Source organism: Myotis yumanensis, unplaced genomic scaffold, assembly GCF_028538775.1.
Source record: "Myotis yumanensis isolate MYYU_CA2020_CCGP unplaced genomic scaffold, mMyoYum1.0.hap1 SCAF_10, whole genome shotgun sequence".
In the NCBI taxonomy this organism is placed as follows: Eukaryota; Metazoa; Chordata; class Mammalia; order Chiroptera; family Vespertilionidae; genus Myotis; species Myotis yumanensis.
Window position 1 is genome coordinate 58,516,399 of NW_027223761.1, and position 18,959 is coordinate 58,535,357.

The 18,959-nt window shown below is 45.0% G+C and overlaps 1 protein-coding gene across 4 annotated transcripts in view; it reads left to right on the top strand.

Moving 5' to 3' along the window:
• The window catches only part of SMCO4 (single-pass membrane protein with coiled-coil domains 4), a 59,698-nt gene extending 52,357 nt beyond the window's left edge, over positions 1–7,341 (top strand). For 3 of the 4 annotated variants that reach the window (XM_070426893.1, XM_070426894.1, XM_070426896.1), the window contains exon 3: positions 6,583–7,341. In XM_070426893.1, the coding sequence (XP_070282994.1) occupies positions 6,583–6,846 (264 nt within the window). In that variant the 3' untranslated portion in view covers positions 6,847–7,341. Of the gene's footprint in view, positions 1–676; positions 742–6,582 lie in introns of all 4 variants that reach the window. The other variant, XM_070426897.1, reaches the window with a different exon arrangement.
• The last annotated feature ends 11,618 nt before the right edge of the window (positions 7,342–18,959 follow it).

Below are 18,959 nucleotides of genomic sequence, written 5' to 3' on the forward strand. Positions count from 1 at the left end.
GTTGTGCTGGGGCTGGAGTTGGGGGGCTGCTTTAGGGCCTTTGCACATGCCCCGCCCTCCTGGAAGATCTTCCTAGGAATCGGCACCTGTCACTTCCTTCGCGTCTCTGGTGCGGTGTCACTTTCTCACGAAGCCTTTCTTGATTGATTGCTCTAAACTTACAGCCTCTGGAAGCGCCCCCCTTTACTTTCTCCGCAGCACACAGCGTCATCTGACACATATTCTATTCATTGGTCAGCTGTCCGTCTTCCCCCATTCCCTGTAAACTGCACGGAGGCAACCTCTTGCCTGTCTTGCTCATGGCTGCATCCCCAGCATGTTCCCTGACATAGACGCTGAAAAAGTATTTGAAGGATAGGTATTTGTACAGACAGAGTCTTCGAAGGTCTGAGAGGTTGAGTTACTTGCTCAGGGCCCAGATCCTAGAAGTGCCAGGACGGGGATTGGAGCCCCGACAGGAGCTTAATTGCTCAGTATTCTCCTTTTTCCTGTTAAATAAGGACAACAGCACATAATAAGCAGGGTTGCTGTGAAGATGAAACGAATGCACGGGAAGCACTTTATAAACCCCAGTGTGCCGAAGCAATTCGATCTAACTTATTGAGAACCTTCGCTTTTGATGTGTAATTAGCAACCTACCCAAAGGTTCTTTCATGTTCTCGGGTTTTTTACTTAGGAGTAGCTGGTTCTGCTGACACGAAATTACCCATTTTCTCCTTCCTTCTGCCCGTGGTGAGAGAAGTAAGTGCATGTGTGTTGGTGTCCCTCGGCTTCTGTCTGTCTGTAGCTCTGATCCCCCCACTAGCTGTCAGTTCGTGAGCCCCCGCCCCCCACCTCTGAGGCTGGTCAGCAGGGGGCGGCCCCGGAGCTGGCCTGCGCGTGGCTGTCATTGTTTGTTCATGTCTGTGTTCCTGGGGAAGGCGCTCATGTTATCAGCAGGTGCTTAGCGGGTGTCAGGAGTCCCGTCTTGCACAATTCTCCTGGCAGCCTGCCCGCCCCCACCCCCGTCTCTGCGGCAGACTGGAGTGAAGTGATCACAGGCCCATGATGGCCACATACCGGGGACATACAGTGAAGCCAGCACACTTGATGAAACGCAGAGCCGCTGCTCTCTCTCAAGCACACGGTTTATGTTTCCCTGAACCCAGGGCAGCTTCCCAGGCTCCTCGCACGGAGCGTGGAGCAGTCCAGCCCTTACTACGCTCACGCTATGATGGTGCAGCTACGAGAAGAGAAGGGAGAGACCCTCCCACATAGACGTTCTTGTGTGGTGTTTATTCCTTTGAGTTCCTGATTTGGAAGTACGAGAAAAATGCCTCTTCCCTTGGAGCACCTTCAGCTGCCTTTTCTGAAGGCAGGCGAGCTGTGGCACTTTGGGAGAGGATGGCAGGGAGAATCCGTGGGCAGCCTCCGTCCTCCATCCCTGGGGGTGGTCTTCTGGGGGGAGCTGCCACCTGCGCCTGGTGTCTGTACTTGCTTTGATTGTGCGGGGAGGTGGGGGTGCAACTGTGACACAGTCCACAGCTGCTTAACATCGTCACCAGGCCAGGTCACACTGTGCTCGGCGGGCACCCCTTCAACAGCCTGTGACCTCCTGGGGCCTTTCGAGTAGCCTGGCCCACCTGGGAAGTCAAGCAGGATGTGGGGCATCTTTAAATCCAGGGCTAAAGTGCCCTGGCCAGGTGGCTCAGTTGGTTGGACATCCTCCCATGCATCAGGAGGTTGCCAGTTCGATTCTCGGTCAGGGGCACATGCCTGGGTTGCAGACTCGATCTCCAGTAGGGGACCTGTAGGAGGCAGACGATAGATGTTTCTCTCTATCTCTCCTCCTCCCTTTCTCTAAAAAAAAAAAAATCAGTAAACTATTCTTAAAAAAAAAAACAATAAAAATAAATAATAAACCCAGGGCTGATGCACAGCCCGGGGAGGGCATGCAAGGAAACCTTCCAGGAACCCGGGCAGGGGTGTGGGTGTAAGGACCAGGCTTTGCGTGCTGCTAAGGGAGGCCAGCTCAGGAGGGCCTGGGCTCCCTCTCACGCACTTTTCCTGTGTCTGCAGATTCCGGAGCTGATGGGCTAGAACCAGGCATAGACTCTTAATTCTTAGTCCTGTCATTTCCAGGGGATGTGTTGGTGTCTGTCGGCTTCTGGAGGCAGCTGTGTGGTGTGGGAGGAGGAGTTTCTGAACTAGATTTAAATCCCAGCTGCACTGCTGACTTGTCACCTAGGGCCTTCTCTGAGCCTCAGTCTCCTGGTCTGCAAAATGGGATGAAGGCCATGGTCAGGTTTGCGTGTTTGGAAGGGCTTTGGGGCGGTAGCCTGACAGGTAGTGAGCCATCCGGAAGTGATAGCTGCTGTTCTTACTTGTGGGGTGACTGGGAGGTACAGTGGGGTCACACAAAGAGGAATGCTGGGCTTTGGAATTTGGTCTGAGTTCAAATCCTCATTCTGTTCATTGCTTAAATACTAGATGAGTGCTTATTATGACTTTACACCGGGGTTGAAACTGTGCTGCTTTCCTACTAGTCTTTGATCACAGGCAAGTCACCATACTTTTCTGAATCTTAGTTTCTTCATGTAAAATGTGGGTAAAAATAACGATCTTGCAAAACTGTTATTCTGTATTTAGAGTGAAATGAGCATTTATAAGTGGTAGCTAGCTACTTTATAATATTTTACTATAACTTTTTCTACTCTACTATAGAATTTCTACTATAACTCTACAGTTTGTATGTAAGATAACTTGCCTTTAATTTAAAAAGATATATGCAGCCCTGGGTTTATTGCAGCATTACTAGTAATAGCCAAGATATGGAAACAACCTAAGTGCCTATCAGTAGATGAATGGATGAAGAAATATGGTACGTATATACAACGGGATATTACTCAGCAATAAAAAAATGAAATCTTACCGTTTGCAGCCACGTGGATGGACCTAGAGGGTATCATGCTAAGTGAAATAAGTCAGAGAGAGACAAATACCATATGATCTCACTTATATGTGGAATCTAAATAAATTTAAAAAATGAATAAACAAAACAGGAACAGACCCATAGATACGGAGAACAAGTTGACAGATACCAAAGGGGAGGGGGGAGAGGAATGGGAATTTTAAAAATTAGGATCAACTAGCAATTTCTCTTTTGGGTACATACCCAAAAGACGTGAAAACAGGGTCTCCATGAGACATATGCCCATTTAAAAAAAGGGGTGGAACAGGTTTTGGAATGAGATTTTCATCTCAGCTCCATTATGTGCTAACCTGGTGACTTCAGAAGTCACCTAGACTTTAGTGTGCCTCAGCTTCCCTATGGGAAAAAACACACAGTAAAACAGGTGAAAATAATTTAACAATATGTTTTAATCTCCCCCACTACATACCCCAAATATTTTTTCAACATGTAATCAGTATAAAAAATATAACGAGATATTTTACATTCTTTTTCTTTTTTGTACTAAGTCTTCACACTGCAAAAGAGCTCAGTTTGGACAGTGGCCACAATATAAATGCCACCTGTGGCTTGTGGCTGGTGGCTGCCGGGCAGTGCTGGGTTGGCAGGTCTGGGATATGGGAGCTGGGTGGGATGTGCAGTCCTGGACCTTTCCTCCATAGCTGGAACCCACCTTCTTCTCCCATCGGACATGTGAACAAACCTGCCCAGCAGCAGACTGGTGAACCTGCCCCGGGAAAGGAGGCAACACGGGGGGATTTCATTATCTGTGGGTCATGTGGTGCTTCTCCACTGGACACATCTTCCTGGATAGCAAGTTACTATGTGCCACTTATTTAGTTATTATTTTAAAAACTCAGAATTTAAAAAAAATTACCATGGACATACAATATTGTATTAGTTTTAGGTTCACAGCAGAGTGGTTAGGCATTTATATAACTTACGCAGTGATCCCTCTGATAAGCCTGGTACCCATCGGCACCATCCGTGTCCCATTTATGGAGCATCTGGTGTGGCCTGGTCCACAGAGGTTACTAGATGCTTCAGATCATATGTGTTTTATAATTTTTTCAGTTACTCCACAAGCTGGTTTTCTCACTCCATTTTGCAGAGGAGGAAAGTCAGGACATGAGAGATTAAGTGCCTTATCCAAGGTCATACAGCTAGACCCAGCAGAGCTGAGGCGCAACCCTGATTTCACACCCTGTTCTGACCTCTGCTCCTGTTGTTTCCCTAATAGGACCCATCCCATTATAGTCTCTAAATTTGAGAAAAATATACCAAGAATTTAATGTGTGCATGTGTGTGTGTGTGTGTGTATACACACACACACACACACACACACACACACACACACATATATATATATATATGTATATATCGGTATATATACATACACATACACATATGTATGTACACATATATAGAAAAAAAGACTGGAAAGCTATAATTGGAGAAAAATTATGACTTTAACAAAAGTTGTATCAGAAAGGATGTGTTCCCTCAATTTCTCTCTGCCTCCCTGCCCCCTGCCCCCCATACTGGGGACCATTTGGAATGTCTAGGGCTGACTAGTTGCCATGAGTGTTGATGGGGGAGGGGGCAGAACAGGTGGAGTTTCCTTAGAACTCAGCTGTCTGTGACGTCCTCCGTTTCCCTGGTTAGGGACCCAGAGGCAGTGGGCTGACCAGATGGCGGCTGCGGTTGGGAAGCTGGGACTCATCTAGGGTCTCTCCAACCTGCCTGGGCTGTTTGGCAGGAAAGAAGCCAGGCTGTGCCGTGTGAGCCTTATCCTTGCCTTCCTCTCTGCTGGGGGCTGGTGAGCAACGACGTGGCCCCACAGTGGGTAAAGGGCTGGGAAGGTATGTGCAGCTGGCACAGAAGGATGGGACTATTTAGGCTTGGGGGTCAGGCAGATGTGTGTTTGACCTTTGACCTCGCCACTCCCTCACTTTGTGACAGTGGCAAGGCTATGGATTTCCCATTTGTAAAAGCGGATTCATCACTTTAGCCTGGGCTCTTTTCATTGGACGATACAGAGGTCCACTGGCGCCACAAGAAGGTATCGTGTGAGACCTTTCCCAACTCTGTCTTCCTCCTCCCACAGTCACTCAGATGTCAATGTCATCTTCCTCATCGGTGGGACAGGCCCCCTGCTGCCCTTGGTAGTGCAAACTGGGCACACAGCATCCTGTTACAAAAGCCTCGTTGTTAGAGGCGTGGTGGCAAACACTGCTCTTCTGCCTCTGAGAGCTCCTAACTCCATGCTAGTCTCCCGGGAGAGTAGACGGACATTTGTCTTCATTTTTCTGCCCCATATCCAACGCCCACTCCTTCTTTGTGATTAGAAAACACTCCACCTACGATGGAGGTTGGAAGGCTGGGCTGGGGGCAGCTGGGCCTCGGCTCCGCTGGTCAGATGTGCATGGGAGCTGGTGATGCTGCAGAATTCATCCTGGAGGCAGTGACAGCCGCTGCGTCAAGTTTCCAAGGGTAGAGGCAGTGGCCTCAGTGCCTGCGGCTCCAGTGTCCAGTGTCCAGGTGGTGCTACAACCTGTGGCATCCTCGTGGCCTATGGTGTGAGTTGGGCCACTCAGTACACACACACACACACACACACACATCTATCTATATATATATAATTTATTTTTCCTCTAATTGATTTCAGAGAGAAAAAGGGAGAGGGAGAGAAACATCAATGATGAGAGAATCATTTGATTGGCTGCCTCTTGCATGCCCCCTACTGGGGATCGAGCCTGCAATCCAGGCATGTGCCCTGACAGGGAATCGAACCGTGACCTCCTGGTTCATAGGGTGATGTTCAACCACTGAGCCACATGGGCTGGGCCAGCACTCTGTTGCTTTTTAAAGCTAAGAGTCAGACTTGTATAGACCTGTTGCTCTGTAGTTATCCTGGGTTTTATTCCTCCCCAGACCCCTGTCTGCACTACTTCACCACCCGAGCACCCTCCCCGGGCCACAGAACTTACGCGAACCCTGAGCTGAGAACCCTAGGTTAGGTGGGTGGCAGGACCACAGGCTTCGCCGTCTCCGTTCATTGGCTGACCCAGATTCCACTCTGGAAGGCTGGTGTGGGTGGTAAAGGAGCCAACAGAAGATGGGGGAAGCTGGTGCCCCCAAACCCTCTTCAGTCCCAGGGAGGCTGCCCTGGCCTGAGATCAGGCACCGGGCAGGCGGTCAGCCACGGGCCTGAAGTCTGCAGGTTGCCTGCGGTTTGATCCTGGAGCTTGGCTGGGGAGACTGGAATCTAGCACAGCAGACTAAGCAGTTAGAGCCTCGGAAAGGAGAATGGTGCCCCCCTCCGGGGAATGAAGGCAGTGAGGTGAGTGCTTTGGCAGCGATTGTGTTTCTAGGGAACTCAGGGCCTTGCCCAGCCGCCAGTGGGGCTGAGAGGCGCTATCTCAGCACAGCTGTGACCCATTCGATGGCGGTGTTACCCTGGTATGTCCAGCTCCCCGCCCGCCCACACTTAGGGGGGGCTGAGGCCGACCTCTGCTGTTCTTAACTCCTTATAAGTCGCAGATATTTTCCCCAGCTTAGCGTTTGCCTTTAACTTTATGATTTCTCTTTCCTTTCGCTCCATTTGTTCTTGATCATTGTTCTCTCTGCAGGAGGTTCTGTGCCTTGACCGGAGGAGTGTGGCCCTCTCTTCAAAACCCTCTCTGGACACGCCCGCCCAGCATCCCCCGGGAAAGATGCGGCAGCTCAAAGGGAAGCCCAAGAAGGAGACGTCCAAGGACAAGAAGGAGCGGAAGCAGGCCATGCAGGAGGCCCGGCAGCAGATCACCACGGTGGTGCTGCCCACGCTGGCCGTGGTCGTGCTCCTGATTGTGGTGTTCGTGTACGTGGCCACCCGCCCCACCGTCACCGAGTGAGCCGGAGGCGGGGGAGAGCCGCGGAAACATGGCTGGCGTCGGCAGAGATTTTCCCGATGCTGAGATCTGAGCAGGAGCACCTGTCTTCTCTGCTCTTTGACTTGATTAAAGTTTTTCCACTTTTCTTGGGAGGGAATAGGGAGCGTTTTATCAGTGAATGTGCCATACACCTTATGGTCCACTTCATGTGCCTTTCAGACTTCAAAGCGGTGTGTGTGTGTGTGTGTGTGTGTGTGTGTGTGTGTGTGTGTGTTTCTTTCTCTCTCCTAAAACCCACGTGCAGCTCCCCCTGGTGAGAGGAGGGGCGTCGGGATCATGAATGAGTTGGAATCAGTGCTCACCCCACCCCCATTGTTTCAAACATGACTCTTTTCCGACATGTGTCCACAATTTCCAAAGGGACTGTATTTCTTCTCTGTGCTTAATGTGATTTTAAAGATGTCGACTCAAAAGTGAAATATTTATTTTTCGAATAAAGGAGATGATAGCCTTTAACCACTGGATGTGTATCTGGTTTTGCCAGAGGCGCTGTCTGTCCCTGGGGCTCTCGCCCTGGGCCTTGGCCCCGTTCCCCTGCACACGTCCTCTGAGGCTTTCTCCCCCACCCCACCCCCACTCCCTGCTGTGAATCACTTCCAGGAAAATTGTGCTTTTTGACCACATCATTTTAAGACAGAGAATCTGGAGAGGGCAGCAAGGGTGTGTTAATTGCTCTGTCTCAGCAAAATAAGAGTTCTAATTGGAATGGTGCTTTTTACAGCACATAGCAAACAGCGAGGAAGAGGTGGTCCTGGAGGGGAAGGTCAGGTTGGGCTCTGTTCTGTCTGAAAGGATGCAAACTGTTGGGTGGGCCACTGAGGGTCTGATGCACTTGGCTATGCTGGCAGCGGGGTCTGTGTTGTATCCTGAAGACATGGGTAGCTCTGTCCTGATTCCTGATGGAGCAGCCCCTTTTTGGAAGTTAGATTTCCCGGACTCTGCCGAGGGCCTGTTCTCCTGTCATTGTTGATTACAGAGAGATGGGGGCGGGGGGGGGGGGAGGGGGGGGGACGCGAGAAGAGCTGTTCTAATTTCTAATCTCGGAGGCTGCACGATGCGCTCACTGATGGCCAGGCTGTTCCTGAGAACGTGGGGCCTCTCGGAGTGAGTCTCAGGGAGACAAAGCAGCTGTTGAAAGGAAGGACTCCAGCTGATACTCAGAGATCCCGGGCCTGGCAGGGCTGACGGGGCTCTTGGGCCTCCTAGTGGGAGACACCGTGCCACCTTGCCCTCACTCAAGTGTCCGTGGTCCTGGAAAGAGAGTTATTAAAATGATTGTCAAATGCAAAGCTGATCGCATAAAGTTCCTCTTAGATTTCTATTTCCATCCCCTTTATTTGGTTCTCTTAGGAGCCTCAGGGCTTGTTGGTTTCATTCAGCAACATACACAAAAATAGCATAATACAGTATCCGGCATGTACCCACTGACCTGCTTCAGCAACCCCCACCTAGCGCCACTCCTGCTCATCCATCTCGACTGCCTCGCACACCCAGACACTCACGTGCACACCACATTGGGTTATTTTGCAGTAAAACAGGAGATGGGACTTAAACCCAGCCAGTCTGGTTTCCGAGTTCATGCTCTTCATCATTAAGATCTACTACCTCTTCATACTGACTTCCTCTACTCCACTCTCCCAGTCTACAGAAACCTTTCCTGCCCAGGTGTGAACGAACTCTTTCGTTTGGGGATTATGTGTTCCCAAATTTTCATGGGCTTGTAATGGGCCCACCCGCTCTGGCTGATGGATGATCTCTGTTCCCAGGTTTGACTGGCAGCAAGCACGTTCCTGACGTCACCCTGACTCACTGTGCATGCACCCATCTTCCCCTCGCTCCAGTTCCTTCCCCCAGTGATATGCAGGGAATGGACCCGTGGTTCCCCTGGGGAGTGTGAAATGTCAGCTTCCTGGTGAAGCTGCCCAAATGACATGCCTGTAATGTCTGGTCTTCCCTTTGCTCCTTTCTTATTATTAATAACTAGCTAATTACAATGGTATCAATAGCATGCCTAGTACATTTTAGGTGCTCAATAGCCATTCCCTTCCTCCTTGTCTGTGTGTTCAGCTCACAGAACGTGCATACAGGCCTGCCTCTTGAGGCTTTACTTGACAAGCTCACACCACACCACACCAACCACACCACACCACACATTGTATAACAGATCCTTTAGGTGCCTCTGGGTCTTATTTTCACCTCCTGTTTTCCTCTTCATTGTCCATCAGGAGGCCTAGGGGATTTGAACTGGGTTTTCAGAAGGCAGTTACTAGATGGGCTTGGTGAAAGCAGGCTGAAAATGGACGTTTAAAAGGAATACAACTTTGACATGAGCCACCTCCTGGAGGGGCCCAAATGCCAACTGACTGTGGACTTGAGTTTAACAGTTCTCAGGGTAAACAGGAATCCCATGTGGATCGACTGGGTAATTTTTTTTTTTGAGACATTAGCTTTCAAATTGGTCCCAGTTATTCAATGGCTTCAAGCAAAACTGAATAATTTACTAGCAGTTTCACAGAGAGTCACGCTGGGTTCTGCTGTAGGATATGGGGCTCTTGGCTTTCTGAGTCCTCATTAATGAGCCTAACATTTCATGAAGAACAAATCCCAAAAGAAGAATCAGGTTAGAAACAGGAATAGAAACCATCGTCATTCATGTAAAAGGTGTCACCGGATGTGTTTGTGTGTCTGTTGGTTCTGAAGCCAGCAGCTTAATTTCTACCTTTCAGTTCAAAGACAGAGCAGCACATGCCCATCATTCCTTCCTGCCTCCTTCATGAAGCAACAGGAAGGAACCTGCAGCCAGACTTACCTGTAAACTGGAGACCGTAACATCTGCCTCGGGGTTGTGAGAAGGATTAAAGAGATGACTGTCCATCCCTTTTCCCCAAAAGGATTTCACATCAATATTTACTCACTAGAGCTAGAAAAAGAAGGAACTTCCTTGAAATTGTGGCTTGTGGTGGAAGTCTGCTATCATATGCGTGTGTATGTATGTACACACACACACACACACACACACACACACACACACACATCCACCCCTTAAAGCTCTGTATTGAAAATGTCCCAGGTGGTCTGACACCTGAAGGTGTCTCCCTTGCTTTGAATGCACTTTATATTTTAGGAACCATGTCTAATTCTCTTCTCTACAATATTTACCACAGACTTGCTTAAACTTTAAAAGTGAGATACAGAATCTTCAGATCAGGGAAACATGAGTAGCTTCCTCTCAGTCCTTCCAGAATGTATGTACTAGAATTGCATAAGGGTTTGCACATCTGGATTCCTGTCCTGCTCTCCCCCATGCTTCAAAGTAAGTTTTGCCTCCCTCACTCTAACAGGCCTGATTTTTTCTTATGGGTCTTTTTGTTCTATAGTAGCCAGTCTGTCCTCGTCTGTTCTGAGTATTTTCTCGTTATTTTGCAGGCGTATGTCTCTGACGTAACTATATCTCAGTGGAGTCATCTGTATTATCCCCCTGCCTGCCAGTTCCGTGGAAGGGAGCCAGTCTTTTAAAAAAGCATTTAATCCCTTGAGCTATTGGGTAATAGCAAGGAATGGAGACCAGAGTGAGCATATGGATACTCAGTCATGCCGTGCTGAAGGCTCTCTCCTTTGTCGTTCCCTTCCCTATGGTTATAGGAAGGTTGTCTGTCTTGGGACCCCCTCTAGGACTGAAACTTTTCCCCAGCCTGTGAATATTCCTTTTTGATATAAGGCACAGCTGGCCACACACTGAACACCTCATCTCTTTCAGAACGTATATTAAGCCTTTTAGGATTAGGCCTAACTCCCAGGGCATAACTCCTTTGGATTGGAATAAATTAACACCCACTATGAATTTTTTTTGCAGTCTCTCCACCTTGAAACCCCTGTACTTCCAGCTGCACTACTAGCTCAGGGGAGAGTCTGCCCATCTATGTCATCCACCCAGGTTCGCCAGAGCCATTGAAATTCCCTGCCTCACGCAGTCCTCTAGGTTGGGTTTTAAAAGATGTAGCAACATATATAAAATGTATATTTAAAGCAAAGATGTACTGATGATTGAACATTTAAGAGGTGGAAAAAGATATGTCAGGCAAATTGAACAAAAGCCATGGTGGCAATTTTAATATTAGCAAAACAATTATAAGATGAACATGTCATCAGGGCAAAGGATGACATATATTAGTAACATACATGATCTTACGATTGTGGATATGTACGTTGCTAACAATATAGCCTCAAAATATACAAAATAAAAGATTATAGACAGACTAGAAATAGATCAGCACTTTTATTTGGAGGTTTTAAGATACATAAATAGCCGAGAAGAGCAAAGATTAGAATATTTGAATTATAAAACTAACTTGATCTAGAATATAGATATAGGTCTTTTTACTCAACGGAATAAACATTTTTTTAAGGGAATACATGGACTAAACAATAATAAAAATTGGCTTAACCATTTTTTAATTTGATGAAAACTATAAACTGACAGATTCAAGAAGTTAAACAAATCCAAGTAAGATCAACACACACACACACACACACACACACACACACACCACATCTAGATACCTCAAGGTCAAATTGCTGAAAACCAGAAATGAAATGTAGTGGAGGTAGAAGTTAGGCCTCAAACTTCTCTTCTAGAGCATTTAGCACTAGAAGAACAACGCTGACAATTCTCAGGAGGGAAAAGCCTGACCCAAGACCTTTTTTGTATTTTAACTTTGTATATTATTTATTTAATAACTATTTAGAGTGCAACTATGTGCCAGGCAGTGTTCTTGGCATTGGAGATATACCAATGAGCAAAACAGACACACATGACAGAAACATAATGGAGACTTTAGTTCACCATTCTCAGCAAATGAAGAGGAAGTGAATAAAGGATACATGTTTAGGAGACTCAAACATCAGAAAAGAGACCTGACTCATAAATGCCCAATTATGTCCTTTAAAACATGGTTGTTGATTTTTTCAAATTATTTGCTTATTTAATGTTTGCCTACTTCCTCTAAATTATGAGCTTTATGAGATGGGAAGGGACCTTGTCTGTCTCATTAACCCCATTTCCCCAGGGCTAATAGGTGACCCATAAATATTTCTGAGTAAGTGAAAGAACACATTCATAAAAGGAAAATACAAATGGCCAGTAAACCCATGGTGGGGAAAAAGCACAACTTTATAAACAAAGGTATTTCTGTTCAAATAGTAATAGAATACCATTTTACCTATCAAATTGGCAAAACTTCCAAAAAGTACCATGCTCTCAATCCTTGGTTTGTAGATATCAATGCACACCTAGATAAGCTGTCAACTCTGCAAAATGTCAAGCAACACAGATAACACAAATAGTTCTTTCCAGTTCCCAATCCCCACATGCAAACATCCAAGATGAACCATGAACATCAGGAAATGTATCACTTGTGTATGTCACATCCTAGCTACCTCCCTACTTCAGTGGGTGGCCTGGGCCCAGGCAGATGGCATATCATCCTGATGGACCCGCAGCAGAGGTTGACCTACTCCTACATGGCCCCCGGGCGCTCTCTGCTTAGCTGTTCTTGCCCATCGCTGAGAGTCTGCCCCACTCAGCAGCAATCAATGGAGTATCTCCCCCAGCCTGGCAGTTGTAAAGTTGCTACATGGGACTCAAAGAACATTTTTACCTAGCAATAAAAGTGCATATTTTATGGTTAGATTTACAGATTGTTCCAGGATTTTAGAACCTCGGAGTCAGTCTCTTGAATTACTGGTTTAATCTTCTACCTCTTCCTGCAGCACCCTGATAGATTCTGATTAAGTATCTAGGATTAGGAGAACCTACAACTATCGAAGATGGGTCCTAGATGCTAGTATTAGCAAAACAAAAGTCAAGGGGGGGGGGGGGGAGGAGACTTATGTAATACTCGTTGTAATACTTTAAGCAGTAAGACAAAATTTTTTTAAAAAGCAGGAGAAGATTCCACATCTGAATAAGGATATCTTACTGTACTTCTAAACTCGGCTCGGGATTTGACCCCCTGCCCATTAGAAAGTAAAGCATCTGCAGTATTGACAAGAATTAATCTCAGCTACACCCAGAATGAGAATTTGAGTCTATGTGCATGAAGTATATATATCAGATGCCAGGGATATATCATCCCAGCTCTTTACTGGATAAGAATGATGACCAACCCAGATGTCATGTTAAACCCTTGACATCCTGACGTGTTGGCTCAGACTATGATTATTTGAATAAGGATCTCTGATCAATGATAGAGAAATGAACGCATGACACATGCTCCTTGCTGGTGATAAAACAATAGTAAAGGAAAAGGAACTGAATTCCCAGGGGGCGGTGTGGGGGGGAGGGCGGTGTGGGGGGCTGGAGCAGAGAGAAAGTGAGCATAGAGAGCAACAACAAAGGTGGAAAGTGAGTGAGTGGTAACTGGCTGAGCATACCTGAGAATGTTGAATTATAAGCTATCAATAATTGATATCATCAGGTGATTTTCTTATTTAGTCTTGTTAATGTCTTTAGGTGGATTAAATTGATTGAGTTTTTAATATTGAAATAGTCTTGTATCTGTGGAATAAATCTCACTTAATCATGGTGTATAATTCTTTTTACTGAATTTATTTGTTAATATTTTGTTAAGGATTTTTACATCTATGTCTGTGAGGGATATTGGTCTGTATTATTATTATTATTTTTATTATTATTATTGGTATTGTCAGTCTAGTTTGGTATCATGGTAATTTAGCATAATGAAATGCATTGAGAGGTCTTCTAGTTTTTGGAAGAGATTGTATAGCACTTATGTTAATCCGTATTTAAACATTTGATAAAATTTTCTAGTGCAACCATCTGGGCTTGGATATTTCTTTTTTAAAAAAATTATTGTTTAAAGTATTACATATATCTCCTTTTTCCTTGATTGACACCCCCCCATCACTCCCACCCCTGAGGGCAAGCCCCCACCACCCCAGTGTCTGTGTCCATTGGTTATGCTAATATGCATGCATACGAGTCCTTTGGTTAATCTCTAAACGCCCTCCTCCCCTGCCTTCTCTCTGAGGTTGGATGGTCTATTCAGTGATACCTTGTCTCTGGATCTATTTCTGTTCATCAGTTTATGTTGATCATTATATCCCACATATGAGTGAGATCATGTGATATTTATCTTTCTCTGACGGACTTATTTCGCTTAGCATAATGCTCTCCAGTTCCATCCATGCTGTTGCAAATGGTAAAAGTTCCTTCTTTTTTATAGAAGTGTAGTATTTCATTGTTTAGATGTACCACAGTTTTTTTAATCCACTCATCTGCTGATGGGCACTTAGGCTTAGGTTTCCAAATCTTAGCTATTGTAAATTGTGCTGCTATGAACATAGGGATGCATATATTCTTTCTGATTGGTGTTTCTGGTTTCTTGGAATATAGTCCTAGAAGTGGGATTACTGGGTCAAATGGGAGTTCCATTTTTAACTTTTTGAGGAAACTCCATATGTTTTCCACAGTGGCTGCACCAGTCTGCATTCCCACCAGCAGTGCAAGAGGGTTCCTTTTTCTCTGCATCCTTGCCAGCACTTGTCATTTGTTGATTTATTGATGATAGCCATTCTGACAGGTGTGAGATGGTACCTCATTGTTGTTTTGATTTGCATCTCTTGGATGATTAGTGACTTTGAGCATGTTTTCATATGTCTCTTGGCGTTCTGAATGTCCTCTTTTGAAAAGTGTTTAGGTCCTTTGCCCATTTTTTGATTGGATTGTTTATCTTCCTTTTGTTAAGTTGTATGAGTTCCCTGTAAATTTTGGAGATTAAACCCTTATCTGAAATAGCATTGGCAAATATGTTCTCCCATGCACTGGTTGTTGATGGTTTCTTTTGCTGTGCAGAAGCTTTTTATTTTGATGTAGTCCCATTTGTTCATTTTCTCTTTAGTTTCAAGTGCCCTAGGAGCTGTATCAGTGAAGAAATTGCTTCGGCATATGTCTGAGATTTTGTTGCCTTTGGATTCTTCTAGAATTTTTATGGTTTCCCGTCGTACATTTAAGTTCTTTATCCATTTTGAGGTTATTTTTGTGTATGGTGTAAGTTGGTGGTCTAGTTTCATTTTCTTGCATGTATCTGTCCAATTTTCCCAACACCATTTATTAAAGAGACTATCTTGGCTCCATTGTATGTTCTTGCCTCCTTTGTCAAATATTAATTGAGCATATTGGTTCAGGCCGATTTCTGGTCTCTCTATTCTATTCCATTGATCTATATGTCTGTTCTTGTGCCAGTACCAGGCAGTTTTGAGAACAGTGGCTTTGTAATACAGCTTGATATCTGGTATTGAGATCCCACCTACTTTGTTCTTTCTCAGGATCGCTGCAGCTATTCGGGGTCTTTTTTTATTCCAGATGAATTTTTGGAGAGTTTGTTCTAGATCTGTGAAGTATGCCGTTGGTATTTTAATGGGAAGTGCGTTAAATTTATAGATTGCTTTGAGTAGTATGGACATTTTAATGATGTTGATTCTACCAATCCATGAACACAGTGTGTTCTTCCATCTGTTTATGTCTTCCTCTATCTCTTTTTTCAACGTCCTGTAGTTTTCTGAGTAGAGGTGTTTTACCTCTTTAGTTAAGTTTATTCCTAGGTAGCTTAATTTTTTTGGTGCGATGGTAAATGGGATTGTTTTTTTAGTCTCTCTTTCTAGACTTTTAATCTTTTTTTTACAATTTTTAAAAATTGATTTCAGAGAGAGGAAGGCAGAGGGAGAGAGAGAAACATCAATAATGAGAGAGAATCATTGATCAGCCCCCTGCATGTCCCAACTGGAGATCAAGCCCACAACCTGGGCATGTGCCTTGACTGGGAATGGAACCATGCCCTCCTGGTTCATAGGTCAATGCTCAACCATTTATATTTAATATAATTATTAATCAGGGCTTGAGTCTGACATTTTATTTATTTTTATTATTTTCGTTTTTAATTTTTCTGTTTAGTTTTTCCTGCTTTGCTCTTGGTTACTTAAACATTTGCAGAGAATTCTATTTTGACTTATCTATAACATTTTTTACTGTATTTTCTTTTGTAGAGCTTTTTTTTATTGGTTGTTCTAGGTTATATTACATATATATAACTTATCACAATTTTCTAGTGTCATTTTATCTCAGTCCCAGTGAGGTGTAGTAACCTTACCTCCTTACTGTCCCTTTACCCATAATTGTAATTTAAAATTATGAAATAATTATAAATTAAATATTAATTGTACATACACTTAGAATCACATAATAAAATATAATAAATTTTCCTTAACCAACTAGCATACTTTAGAAAATGAGAAAGGCAATGTATTGTATTTAACCATATTTTTATTCTTTCTTGTGTTTTTTATTTCTCCTGATGGTCCAAGATTTCTTCTTTTATTTATTTACTAGTGACCCAGTGCATGGATTTGTGCACATTGAAAGGAAATTAATTAGAAGGTGGCTAGCAGGGTGGGACTGGGTGAGATGGGCTGGACATGTCCTGGAGCCAACCTCCTGAGGTCCCTTTGCAGGCATCTGTGGAATGAGTGAGGTCCCTCCGGCTCTCCAACATTCCCCAAGGGGTCCTGGAGTGCGAGAGGGCACTCTGCAAAGTTGTTGTCTTACAGGATGTGGAACACAAACGCAAGTGTGCAGTAAACCAGATTTGGAGCCTACAGTGCCCCAACAACAACATAACCCATGGCTGAAGGTGGAATTGCATGGCCCTGCAAGGAATTGGGCTCCCTCCTCTCTGGTTTTGGGGTGCATTGCCTGAGAACCGCAGCTGCCAGTCTCTGCAGCTTGGCAGCTCCTGTGTTGAGCATCTGCCCCCTGGTGGTCAGTCGGATGGTTGGACACTTAGCATAGTAGCCTTTTATATATGTAGATTTTGTTTAGAGAACTCTTTAGCAGTTCTTTTAGGGTACATCTAATGGTGACAAATTCTCTTAGTTTTCCTTCATTCAGAATGTCTTGACTTCCTCTTCATTCCTGCAGAATATTTTCACTATGTCTAAATTCATATTATGGTTCTTTTCTTTCGACATTTGAATTATGTTGTGCCATATACTTCTGGTCTCCATAGTTTCTGATGAGAAATCTGTTTTAATTAAAACTGTTTTCTCTCTATAGTTAAGGTGTTGTTTCTCTCTTGCAAGTTCCAAGATTTTTTTCTTTGTTTTAAGTTTTTAGAAGTTTGACTGTAATATGTCATAATGTGGGTTTCCTTAGGTTTATGCTACTTAAAATTTGCTTAGCTTCTTGGGAAGTTTTCAGGCATTATTTCTTTGAGTACTTCTTTACCCCGTCCCTTTCTTTCCTCTTCTTCCAAGGCTCCAATGACATAATTGTTAGGTCCTTTGTTATAGTTTCATGTGTTTTTGAGATTCTGTTGATCCCCACCCCCCACCCCACCAATCTGTTGTCTCTTGCTTGTTCAGATTGAACAATTTCTATTGTTCACTGATTGTTTTCTCTGTCTCCTCCAGTCTATTGTTGAGCCTATCCACTGAGTTTTATTTAATATTATAGTTTTTAGCTGTAAAATTTTCACTTGGTTTTGTCTTCTATTTCTTTGCTGAAACTTTTCAGTGTTTTTACTTTTTTCAGGCATGTTTCTAATTGCTTGCTGAATCATTTCAGGATGGTTACTTTAAATCTTTGTCAGATAATTCTAACCTCTGTGTCATCTTAGTGTTATCCCCTATTGATTGTCTTTTGTCATTCAACCTGAGATCATCTATATTCTTGGTATGACCTATGAGTTTTGTTTGCAACCTGGATATTTGGGGTATTATATCATGAGACTCTGGATCATATTTAAATTTTGTGTTTTAAGAGGCCTAGTCTGACAAAGTTCAAGCAGGGAAATGGCTAGTAGCATCATTACTGCCAGATGGTAGTGGAAGCTGTGGTTGGCATCTCATTACTGCAGGGTTGGGGTGGGAGTTCTAGCTGCCCAGTAGTAGATATTTTGCTAATATCACCCTGGCTGAGAGGGGCCTCATTACTGTTGCCTACATGGACTGTGACACTGTGTTGGGTAGGAGAGGTGGCCTCATTTCCACTGTGGTGAATTTCCTGATTCTCCACTAGGCCTCCACTGACACCGCCCTAGTGGCTGCCTTGATATTGCCCTGTGGGAGCTCCACTCACTGTTTCCACCGATATCACTGAGTGTGATGCCTCATTATCTGCTGGCAGGGATGAAGGTTCTGCTCCACTCAGCCTTTGGTGAAGGGTTTAGGATGAGGGTGGACAACCATGCTGGTGTGGGTGGGAGCCACATTTTCTTTCTGTGGTATTTGGCTGAATTAGTGTGGTTATTGTCTAAATGTTTTCTGCCTTGTTATGCTGCCTCTTTCCTTGTCTTTTGTCTAAAGAGTATGGGCTTTGCTGGGGCTTTTTGTTCGTGCCCATTGCAATTTCAAGGTGGTCAGCGTTTTCAGCTTCAAGTCTAGGACATGTGAGTGTACCAGGGCTCTGGTGATCAAGTATTGCAAACTGGGTGGCTTACACGACAAACCCCAAATTTGAGTTGCCTTATAGTACATCTAACATAGTGTCTTCAATGGAATAAAAGTATTCCTTCCAAATGAAGCTATATGTTTGGCCATTAAATCCTATACTCTCTTAAGTGATTATATTTTAATATGAAAAACCAGAGGCCCAGTGCACAAAAATTTGTGCACTCAGAGGGGGCGGGGGGGGGGGGACCCCTCAGCCCGGCCTGTGCCCTCTCACAGTCTGGGACCCCTCGGGGGATGACCGCCTGCTGGCTTAGGCCAGCTCCCCGGGGGATTGGGCCTAAGCTGGCAATCAGACATCCCTCTGGCAGCCTGGCAGCCCTCGGGGGATGTCCATTTGCCAGTGGGGAGCAGACCTAAGCTGCAGTCAGACATCCTTAGCGCTGCTGAGGAGGTGGGAGAGGCTCCCACCACCACTGCTGTACTGGCAGCCATCAGCCTGGCTTGTGGCTGAGCAGAGCTCCCCCATGTGGGAGCGCACTGACCACCAGAGGGCAGCTCCTGCATTGAGCGTCTGCCCCCTGGTGGTCAGTGTGTGTCATAGTGCCCAG